General features: G+C 45.8%; 1 protein-coding gene across 1 annotated transcript in view; it reads right to left on the bottom strand.

Annotated features, from left to right (window-relative positions):
- ELL2 (elongation factor for RNA polymerase II 2) overlaps window positions 1-11,038 on the bottom strand; it is a 35,041-nt gene extending 24,003 nt beyond the window's left edge. The window contains exons 1-2 of the mRNA XM_005145977.2: window positions 10,910-11,038; window positions 1,927-1,974 (exon numbers count right to left, since the gene is read on the bottom strand). Coding sequence (XP_005146034.2) covers window positions 1,927-1,974; window positions 10,910-11,038 — 177 coding nt within the window. The remainder of the gene's footprint in view (window positions 1-1,926; window positions 1,975-10,909) is intronic.
- Between the last annotated feature and the right edge of the window lie 803 nt (window positions 11,039-11,841).

The following is an 11,841-nucleotide window of genomic DNA, read 5'->3' on the forward strand; positions in this document are numbered from 1 at the left end:
CACTCCTCACTCTGGAAACCTGCAACTCGAAACCAGTCCAGAGGAGGAAGGCAGACCTTTCAAAGAGCCAGGCCAGTCCTCTGTCATGCAACTGGTGTACTCTGGAAATACTTAATACATGGCTGCACAATACAGAGATAATGACCTAACCATTTTCTCCTGCAGTATGTACAGTAGTAAATGTCCTGTTTTAACTTACCATCTGCCCTAATATCTTTAAATTTCTCTCCTTATTGCTGAGACTTAGGCTCTAGGAAACTCTTGCAATAACTTCCTTAGTTTGCATTTCTTTAAATATGGATAGATTTGAAATGTACTTTTGGTCTAGTGTGAGGCATCCCTGCCCAAGGCAGAGGGCTTGGAACTAGATGGTCCTAAGGTCCTTTCCAACCCTAACTATTCTATGATTCTATATGAGCTTATTACTTCTGCAGCAAGCAGCAAAGTCCCTGCAGATGTTTCCATCTTAAAGAGCAAGGGAGCAAACCTTACTGCTGAGTTACATGATGAAAAACCACAGACCTGGATTAACTTTTTAGTAGAAACAAGGGTGACAACACTGAAAGTTAACAGTTGGCTCTTCAGCAGCCTTGTGGTCCCGAGATTTTGACACTTTTTCATAAAAGCCCCAGATTTTTTACAGCTGAGATACAAAGCCTCCCCCAGCCTAGTAACATCTCAAACTTCAGATACCTGGAAGCTGCTACTAGAGAACATGGAAGAAAACAGCACATGAACTTTTGCACAGACTGAGCGGGTGCAGGGCAGATAATGCATACTGGTAATTTTTCCTTCACTTGCAGGTCATCATGCTAACAGATAGATTCATTATTTCTACTCTGAGAGCTTATTTTGAATTCCTCTCCTGCTCCATCCCTTGCAGCCCTCAGGCATCTGCTGCCACAAACAGCGGGTCAGGAAGCTGATCAGTGGAGCCAGACAGTCAATTTCACTTCCCAGCCAAATTAACAAGTACAACACAACTCTCCTCTTGATGGCAGCACAAATTCAGATAGATCTGTGCTCGCATCCACTCTCTCCTGGTACTGCTATTTTGGCTGACTCTCTTAACTAAGATGATTATCCACTCTAGCAAAGAAATTCTTTTACTAGTATAAATATTTGCCAGTATAGTTTAAATTGCAAATAATCTACAATGAGAAAGGATCTTCTTACAAGTGCAATGTTAAGAGACTTTTGTCTGCAGAAGTAGCTTTGTTATAGACATGATTCTCCCAACATCTGAGTGCCCTTCAGCCAGACTGAGCTGGACTGGGGCTGTAGTTTCACACCTGTGGGCAGTCTTTAAAAATGAGTCTTTGACCATCCCCTAAAATTCACATATTAAACCCAGAATCTTTAATCATTCTACTTGGAAAGCAGTCTGTATTTAATTTTATGCTCAGCCTTAGTTATCCAATTTGCACCACAGCAAAACTGATTGTTTAACAGGACCTATGGCCTTTAGGAGGCCCCATTTCCTCTTGTTTTCCTTCAACTTTTCAACAGGCTTGAAATACTGTTTTATTAGAGTTTCAGGACAGGGTCAAGAACAATTGGTAGTCTGTGGTATACAAACCCCGACCCCTGAGCACTGCCATTGCACTTTACACCTTGAAACCAACCACTGAAAGTCCATTTTAAAATCTTAACTTTGCACTGCTTAGTTGATGACTTACAAGGTATTCCCATTGCTTTCAAATTTAGGCTAAAAAGTAAGAAAAGCAAGATAAAAAATAAGCATATCTAAAGCATGATTCTCTTTCACTTTCAACTACACTGAATTAATTATTACTAAGTAAATACGCAATGAAAAACATCAGGCATTAAGCAGATTTTATGAATGTAGCTTATTTTTAAAAAAGTAGAAGTGGTTAATCTACACTGCATCTATTTTCTAATATAATAAGCGTACAAAATACTTACCCCTTGGAATCCTTGAAACTGAATTGAAGGCTGAGAAGAAACATGATCCTACAAGAGGAAAAATAAGTAGAATGTAAGTAAACTGACAAACCTCCACACTCTGGCAGAGAGGTCTTTGTCTGCAGAGAGAGAAGGTGGATGCACCAACAGCAGACTCCTCATGCTCCTACCATGATGCAGACCCCAGTGGCCAGGGCTCCAGCAGCGGCTCCAGGCTCCTCACTGTATGCAGGGCTTCCTCCATTTGGTGCCAAGGAGCACAACAGCTGATACTTTATCATCATCAGGGTACCATGGGGAGCCCAGAAAAAGCTGTACAATGGTATCTGCTGGCACTGAAGGGAAAACCAATCCTTTCTCTGCCTGAAGTACCACTAATGTGGGAGTCCAAAATCATGTGCTGACCCACTCTCAAACCCTGCCCTACTGCCGCAGTTGCTTATGGACTGAGATGGCTTCATTTCACAAGAGGCTACTCAATGACACATTTTCACATGTACTTGAGTTCTAGGTATTAGCTTAGATTACATGATGAACACAAGCAACCCGTCTACTCAAAAGGTCTTGATAACAACAGCATTCCTCATCAGGACAATGTGCAGGGCCCTGTCACTTCCCCTGTTACAGATTAACTGCTCTCTGAACAGATCTCCAGGTGTGGACCATGCCAAGGAGCACTTGCAGTGCTAGAAACCAAGCATCCTACCACCTCCCAGCAGTGCAGTCAGCCCTGCTGTCCTTAGAAAGGCAAGGAGTAGCCTCTTCTCCCTCACACTCTGAACTCTCCAACTTAAACGAGCATGTGTCTTAAAGTCAAAAATCAAACTGGCTCCCAAAAAATCCTGAGCTCCCTCAAACAATCCTCACTTCTTTAGTACCTATCTGCCAAGCAAAATACACAACATGGCCAAAAATAGTAAAAGACACTCTCACTTTGTCACTATGAAGTCCTCAGCCTGCACCTGACCTGTGAGGATGGAAGAGTTCTTTGCTGCTGTGCTGACAACACTGTCTGTGAAGATGTGCAAATGTTAAAGGAAAAGCAAAAAAAAGCAAGGAGCTTGCTAGTTGAAATGTCTTTTCTCTGTCACAAGCTGGTTTCTGATCAGGTCTGCTCCTCGAAACAGCTCAAACAGCAACACCACCAGTGCCAGCAGGAGCCCACTGATAAGAATATCCCATTCTAGCAACAATGCTGACTTTGCTCAGTACTACTGGATCCTGAAATTATGCTGCTGGACACAAAACCATGGTAAGCTATGCTGACAAGCTCAATTTGCTAGGCTTTGTCCACAGCGTATTACAGGGAGTTTGCCAGCCCACTGCAAACACTTAACCTAAACAAGTTGTACCAAAGGATTAAATCCTAATGAATAAAGACTTCATTCCAGCAAAAGCAAGTGTTTATGGATTTGGAGTTTAGGTGCCATTCAGAAGCATCCAGGATTGGGAAGTCAAGTTAGACACAACCCCTGCTCTCCCTTCCAGCTACAGATTCCTCCTCCTTCACTTGCACTTCTCTCACCCTCTTGCAATAAAATCTGTCTCACTCATCCAGCAGAAAACTCCCCACACTGATCTTGCCAATGAACTGGTGCTGCTTATATGAGTGCCAGCGAGTGCTGGTATGTATGACTAAGCCAAGTCTCAACACTGCATAAGATCATCACCTAGTGCCACAAAACCATGGAGAGGGGCTCAGGCAGAAGTAATACCACTGGTGGGCTGGAGTTCACACATGAATTGGCAGTAGGGTCTTCAGAAATTACTATGCTTGTTTTTCCACAATTGGAGGCTTATACATTATCTCAAGATACACAGCAGCCAACAACAAATACAACCTTAAACACTGAAATATAGGTTGCTGAAAATTTGTCTGCTCCACTGTCATGGGTTCAGCAGTAGCTCATGCTCTGCCAGTGAGGAGGGAGAGATAGGGCGCCTGGTCTGGGCTAGTCGGGGAGGTATTCCATACCACAGCACGTCCTGCTTGGGGAGGGGACTGGAAGCTAGCCGGGAGGGAAGGAGTTAACACGCCGGGCTGAGCTCGGGAAGGGAAGGGGAAGCGCGGGCTGGGGCTTCCGGCTGGGGGGTTCCGGCTGCTGGCCTCGTGGCGGCTGGTGGTATCGTATTCTCTCTCTCTGTTTGTCTCCTCTAACTTTGATTTGTTATTGGTACCGGTAGTTTACTTCTGTTATACCTTGATTGCTGGACTGATTTTACCTCGATCCGTGGGAGTTGTATCCCTCCGGCTCTCCTTCCCATCCCTCCGGGAGTGGGAAGGAGAGGGGGGGGAAGGGGAACAGAGGGGGAACTGTGCAGATTTAGTTTAAACCGTTTTTATCTCAATCCGTGGGGGCTACATTCTTTGGATTCTTCTTCCTAACTCTCCGGGAGTAGGGAGACTTGATTTAAACCACAACATTTTTTGGCGCCCAACGTGGGGCAGAGGGTTTGAGATAAGAACAGATCTGAGCGGATTTATAGTCATTTGTCACAATGCTGTTTTATTGGCTCTCACAGTTTTTTCTCTTGCTCTCACGGTTTCAGGATTTTACCAATTACTTTTCATATATATTAGCTGTGTTAGTGTTTATCAATCATGGGATTTGGGCTAAGGTTCTGGTCTCATTGTACTTTATGGTAATGACTTGTAATACAATAGAAACATTAATCATGAAACTGATTTGGTTTATGCTCCCGGTATGGTCACCAACTTTATATTTTGGGAGGTATATAATAGAAATGCTTGGGAATTTCACATCTTTTTTCTCCTTCTCGGGTGGTCAACCTGTGAAGGAGACATTCTGCTATCCTCCCAGTGTTCTCTCCAGATGGTCTGCAACATCATTTGAGGGTTTTGAAGTTTTTGAATGGCCTTTCAATACTGTTGAGACTTGTATGCTGATTGCGATGGGGATCACCATATTAGCACGCATACAGAGTGTGTTTTGCCCACAGTTATTTCATCTGATTTCAAGAGTTAAGCGGAGTCAGGTCTGGTCCTGTGTTGGGGTTAAACGACGAAATAGGAGGACCAGGAAATCTTCCCAGAGGCTGGATAGTCATGAGTGGCAGGGTGTATGGGATAGTATGGGCAAGCATCTAGGTCAGTGGGCCCCTCCAGTACTTTGGAATTTTACTCCTGAACAAGTGAAGAATCCGGAAGAATTAGTAAAACAGCTAAATGAGGTGTGTTGTCGTCCTGGCCATACCAGAGATGGACAAATTACAGCAACGTGCTGGGGCTTGGCCTATGCTTATAGGGCCTTGATCGACATTATCCAACATCTTCAAAAGGAAAAAAATGCCCCTGGATCTGATAGCAACACAGAAGTCAGCGCAGCTGTTCCAATTCCAAGTACAGCAGCTACACCATCCCCAGTAGTAAGTACAGTTGCTACCCAAACTGCTACCCCAGCAACAAGTACAGCAGCTACTCAAACCTCGACTGCGATAGACAGTGCAGCTGAACTACAGGACCAATTCGTACCAATATCGGTTGCTCCTGTACACAAGAGAAAAACCAAAAGAGAGGCAAGAAGGACGAGGCAGGATGAAGAAACTACGCATCCACTACCTGGTCTAGTATCTGATCAGGGGTCATCATCACACGACGAAGAAGAAGAGGTGACTTCTCGATCTCGGACCTCAACTGAGCTGTGGAATATGCGAAAAGATTTCACCCGTCAGCCAGGGGAGCGAGGAGGTCTGGCTCATCAGGGCTGAGTTTTGTTTCCAGCGCATCTCAGCAGTCCTTGCTGCAGGGTCGTCGTGGGCGAAACAAGTCTGACACTGGGATTCCTGGAAAAGAACTCTGAGGATGTGAACTGCTGAACCCATGACATCCACAGACCTTCCAACTTACAGGCAGAAGGTTTTAGAAATGAGATGAATTTGAGACTACCAATGTACCTGTCTGCTTAAGCCAGCACACCCTAGTAAGCTAATTCTAAAAATTAGTGTTATACAAAGTCTGTCTAACAGCTGTGAATCCTAACCCTTGTCTGGCATTTTCCAGGATGAAGTTTAACCTATGAAGGCAATTCACAAAACACCAAGCCAGACAGGCAATGCAATGATAGCGTAGGACCACGCAGCAGTCATCACTGAAGCAGTGACTCACAGAATTTGACACAAACTGGTTTTTGAGCTGGAGCGACCATGCTGGTGTAACCAGCCACCTCCCCTGCTTCAGTGAGAAAAATGCCATTAAAAACAATGCAAATTTAGCAGGGCATCAACCAGAAAGGTCCCACCTAAGTGCTGAGAGATGGCCTGGAGCAGCAGGCTACTGTGGCAGGGAGAGGGGCAGCCAAACCTTCTGTCACCTCTGTGTCTTACAAGCTGACAACCACCACAAGCTGTGGACCTGAGGAGGTAAATCTCAGGTTTCAGCACAGATGCAGAAGGCGCTACTCAAAGCCCCCATTCCCTCTGCTCCCAAGATCCCCAGGTTTTCTGAGTTTCTTTTCTCACAACAAAGAGTATGAAGCTTTGGAGAAGCCAGAGACCAAAAGTCCCATAACTTTCCCATGCTCATTCCCCTCATACTTCCTTACCATCCACCCTTGTTAGGTGTTTAGAGGGTGCAACCCTCATTAGCCCTGTACTGCATCCATTTATATACTTGCTGTCCACTAATTAGTTGAGTTCCTGTTCAGACCTTCTGATACTGAGCACTCCTAGCCTCCTATGACAGCAAGGTGCACAAGTCCACCATTCAACAGGTGAACAGACCCACTTGCTTTACTTTTTTCTGCCAGCTTCATCAGCTGCCCTCTTGCTCCAGTACTGAAGATGTGGGCAGTATCAGTTTCTACCATCACCTCACCTACAATTCCCTGAGCCACAGTACCATATCCTCCATACCTGAGCCTTCATGGTCTCTCCTGCTACAGCTGAAGAGAACAAGCTGAGGACAGTAGTCTTTCCTTGTACCCCTCAGAAACTAAGATTGTACAGGGGACTCAAAGTGTGGGTTGGCAGAGCACCAAAGAGCTTTGCAGAGCACCAAAGCGACTCTCTCCATCACCCCTACATAATTGCTCTTTGTTAGGTAAGGAATAAGTTCTACACAGGCCTGCTTAAAAATATTAGTTAGAGGTGTGACAGTCAGGTCTTATATCTCCCCTTAATTTGGGGCCCAAAAACTCAAGAGCTTCTCCAGGTCCACTGTTTTGCTTAAGTCTCTTTGCACACACATGGCACACTGCAAATAACTCGGATATTTATAAGGCAACACCTCTGTATATGAAGCTACTGACTTACTGTTTTTCAGGCATGATGACTCAGAGTAAGCAGAAGATGCCTTCGTATCAGCACATTAAAGATTGTGATGTATTATAAAATTCTTCATGTGCTTTGATAACTCTTTAAAGAACTATGTATTATGCAGGAGGAGGCTAGAAGACACCAGGACTCTCTGAGAATGCCATCCTAAGGATTTCTTCACTCTCCCTCATCCTCCCATACGCAGCTTCTCTTTCCTTTCAGGGCTTATAGCCAATCAGTGAGCCAAAAAATGTTATTTGTCAATTCAGAGCATCCCATGTATCAACACAATTTATTATAGAGGTCTCACAAGGAAAACTAAAAAGCATTTGGGTGGAAAGACTACCTGCACTGACAAATTCCATTAAATTACTACAGAGAATAGTACCGCTTCCATGGAGGATCCCTCCTTACATACACACTCCAGCGAGTGCATCCATCATATCATGCTTCCCATTGGCTGCAAAGACAGAGGTACCAAAGCAACCAGCCAATCTGCACTTACTGAAGTTCTGATAGCCAACTTTGACTTCCCAAAGTGTATCACATTAAAAAAAACAAACATGCTCTGGGTGGCAGAGCCATTTCAACACATGGATATGGAGATGCAACAGTAACTTAGACTCCTTTGGTGCCTCCATTCTGATTTTTTGAGGTCTAGAGTTAGTGTTTTGTTGGTAGTTTTAATTTTTTGGTTTGTGGATTTTTTTTTTTTTAATATGCAATGCCTTCTGCACAGTATTCAGTAAGCAGAAACCCCAAAACATTGAAAAGACCTTAGCAGCACCTCACAAAAACCAGTTAATTTATCGTATTCACCATAAGCAGGCTTAAATACCATTTTACAAGCAGTAAGAAATTATAACAATCCGTATTGCCTGGTAGTTCTGGGTGTCAGATGTGAAAAATCAAAGTTAAGATTTTCACTGAGGCTCTTTGGCACCCAGTATGCTTACCTGTAGCTCGTGGTTCCCTTTACTGTACCCATGACCAGCACATTGCAGTGGCAGTCTGTGCAAGGAATCCTGCCAAAGAGAGCACTCAACCACCAAAACCAGACTGACAGCACTGGAACAACATAAACAGAATCAGCATGCAGATGCAGAGCAGAATGGGCCTCCCTGGCACATCTCCATCTGCTCATCCCATCTCCTGGGTCCACAGTACTGACATTACAGCTCTGGGGCCAGAAAGGATAACCCTTGGAAGAGGGAAAGAGGTGGTCTGCTGGCTAGAAGATGGAACTAAGCTGTATTCTTGTTACATGGCCATCAACTGCTTAACAGCCCACGGTGCCTGAAAGAGTTAAGTCTGGCTCCTTTCTTTACACATTCCCTCTAGCACTTACCCATTCCCAAACTGGGCAGGGACTGCCTGGCCTTGCTCTTAGTGCAGGATCGCGGGACATCCTGCCTGCAGGACACAGACACTGAACCAGGGCAAGCTGTCCCACACTTCTCCCAGTTCTCTCCAGAGGCATAGCTGCAACTCTACCCTTCAGGGCAACACATAGCACTTAACCAAACTAAAGCCAAAGTACTGCTCCCAACTACACAGAACACAAAAACATTAGCTGTGCTTTAAATTAATACTGCCACAGATGATGTGCAAGGATCTTAAAGCGTGCTGCTCAATACAGTCAAAAGAAGTCTAGGCAAGAATGCTCTCCATCCCCTGAATCCAGTCAGTCCCAGGCCACAATGATGGAGTGTACATGATGGAAAGCTAGTACAGCATCAGAATTTCTCCTCACCTATGGAAAGCTGCAGAGATCAGGCTGCCCAAGAGACACAACCTCTATTCTGTATTTGTAAAGAAGGAGGTGAAGCTAATGTTTTTAATGTAAGAATTCAAGAGTCTTTCAAACTTTAACTGTCATGCCAGCTAAGAAAATCCTGAGCAGCAGTAACAAGGAGTGAGTTCTTCATTCTTTATGCACACTGTTTAAATTTGAACATTAAGCAATTAAGTATGCAGAGACTGATTATAGCTGCCCAGATTCTACAGGTGATGGTGATAAGTCATGGGAGGGTTATCCTGATTTCTCTCCTCTACAACTTTTTGTGATATGATTACCAGCATTACACAAATAAGATCTTCCAGCCCAGGACAGAGGCAGCAGTAAAGCTGTCTGCTACCTCCCACATATTCACTTTATCACATTCCTCAGTTTTCAGCAAGGCTGATTTTCACCCTTCACTGCAAATTTTTCAGTTGCACAGTCAGAACTGAAATGGGCCAGCAACGTAGCTGAGCGTTAAGCTAGACAGAAGGAAGGTAGCACCATCTACAGACCATCAATCCTGTCCTTCTCCTGCACCAGGCAGATGTGTGAGCTAGCAGATCACAACTGTACCTATTTAAAATTGAGAGAACAGAGAGAGTTTGCTCTCCCTCCCTGATTCTTCTGCCTGATGCAGATATTCTTGTCAAATACTAGTAAAACAAACCACAAAGCATCTGCAGCAAGATAACTCTGAGATCACTTCCCAAGTAGTGCCATAGAAGGATTTTCTGACAGTGCAAAAGTCAGAAATGCATGATTTGGATAAACAGTTTTAAAGATTACCCTTCCTAAACCCAGAAATTCTGGAAGCTAAAATAACAAAGTTTAAGTTTTTGTGTTCCATTATTCTTCCACTTTGCCACATTCTTCTACACAGCACATTCAAACTCCAGCGTGAGTAGGTGAGGGAAAGCAGACCTGGCAGGAAGAGTGGAGAGACTCATTTACAGTTTGGGAGAAGAAAAAATAGTGAAATAGGGAAAAGAATCTCAATTATTTTCGCTATCAGAATGACCACAAATAGCTTGTTAGCAAGTTTGCAGTTTCCAGATAACTAGGCATTGTATTACGCTTTTTAAATGGAAAATTATATTTAACTGGGAAATTCATTCTGGTTTAGATAAAGAAGACAAAAAAAAACACAACAAAAAAACCACAGGTAATTCCGTTTTCATAAATAAAAAAAAAAAATCTTCCAAACTTATCTGCCTGCCATGAAGAAAGCAGGTTTGTTTTTTTTTTTACGGTCAGCATGCTCGAACATACAAAATCGCCCGGTGTCAAACCGCGACAACTGTAATGTGTATGCGACTCCCCGAGATTCACCTCTCCCCATCAGAACGCCTAAACACCCGAGAAGAGGCGCTCAGCGCCTGTCGCCAGGTACACGCATCCCCTCTCCGGACCACGGAACTCGCCCGTCCTCAGTTAAAAGCTTTCGGTGAGCTTACGGCATGCTGGCACCAAGGAAAGAGACGGCGACTACCGTCTTCAACTACCAAGAACCTGAGTCACTTTTGGACGCGCGCGGGCTTCGAGCTTGTGGCAGCCCAAGAGATGTGTGAGAGCAACCTGCTGTGACAGCAGAGCGGCCCTTGTACCAAGGACTGCACGGCGATGGAGTCCTTAGTTTTGGGTGGGAGGTGCGGCGAAGTGGGGCTGGAAGTTCGTCAAGTGCCACGGAAAAGTGCAATAACCGCTGTCTTACACCTAGAGCCCTGGACCCGTCCCCAGGGGCGTTGCGTCCCGGGAAGCCCACAGAGCAGGAGCGGAGACAGAGCGAGCGCTGCTCGAAGACGGGAGCACAACACCTGCCCACCCGTTACTGCAGGTCCTGCAGGAGGGACACTAGGTGTTGCACACCTCGAAACCGAAGTGACACCCCTCTCCGCGGTGCGAACCAGCAGAGCACACACCCCCTACCTTGCTGCTCTGGTACTCCTCCAGCGCTCGCATCGCGGATTCGGTCATCCTGATGGGCAGCACCGAAATATTGGGTGCCCTTTGCGCGCTGGACATGGTGTACTTCACCCTCTCCCGCAGCTCCGCCATCTTTAACGAGCCCCTCAACTGCTCCTACCGCCGCCACTACCATGCTCACTGTTCATCCCGGTGATTACCGGACCGCCTGCCCGCGACCGCGTATGGCTCACTAGCCCGGCACGGCGGGGCCTCCTTATAAAGGCTAGGGAAGGGGCGGACACGTGGCGTCACTGAGGGGAGGTTCCACGGCGGCGGTGGGGGCAGTGGAGGTGGTGGTCGTGGTGCTCTCGATGCTCGTGAAGGGGGTTTTTCCACAGGGTGGCGGCGGGGGGATTGTGATCGACTCTGGGTGAAGACTCGTCCAGGTGCCTGAGGAGGCACTAGTGCCCTTCACACCAGGTCTTAAGGTGTAGGGCAGAGACCCTGGGGCAAGTTAACCCGGCCTTGGGAAAGTCAGCCAGTTCTGGGATGCTAACTACAAGGAGGACATTGAGATGCTGGAGTGGGTCCACAGGAGAGCAATAGAGATGGTGAAGGACCTGGAGCACAAGATGAGGAATGGCTGAGAGAACTGGGAGGGGGGGGGGAGGGGTTAGTCTGGAGAAGAGAAAGCTCAGGAAGGCCTTATTGCTCTCTACAGCTACCTGAATGGAGGTTGTAGTGAGGTGGGGGTCAACCTCTTCTCCGAAATAACAAGTTCAGGGGCAAACGGCCTCAAACTGTGCCACAGGAAATTTAGGTTGGAAAGGAAAAAAAATTCTCCAAAAGGGTGTTCAGGCATTGGAACAGGCTGTCCAGGGCAGTGGTGGAGCCACAGTCCCTGGAAGTGTTCACAAACTGTATAGACAAGGCCCTCAGTGACATGGTTTAGT

The sequence above is a fragment of the Melopsittacus undulatus genome, chromosome Z, assembly GCF_012275295.1.
Source record: "Melopsittacus undulatus isolate bMelUnd1 chromosome Z, bMelUnd1.mat.Z, whole genome shotgun sequence".
In the NCBI taxonomy this organism is placed as follows: Eukaryota; Metazoa; Chordata; class Aves; order Psittaciformes; family Psittaculidae; genus Melopsittacus; species Melopsittacus undulatus.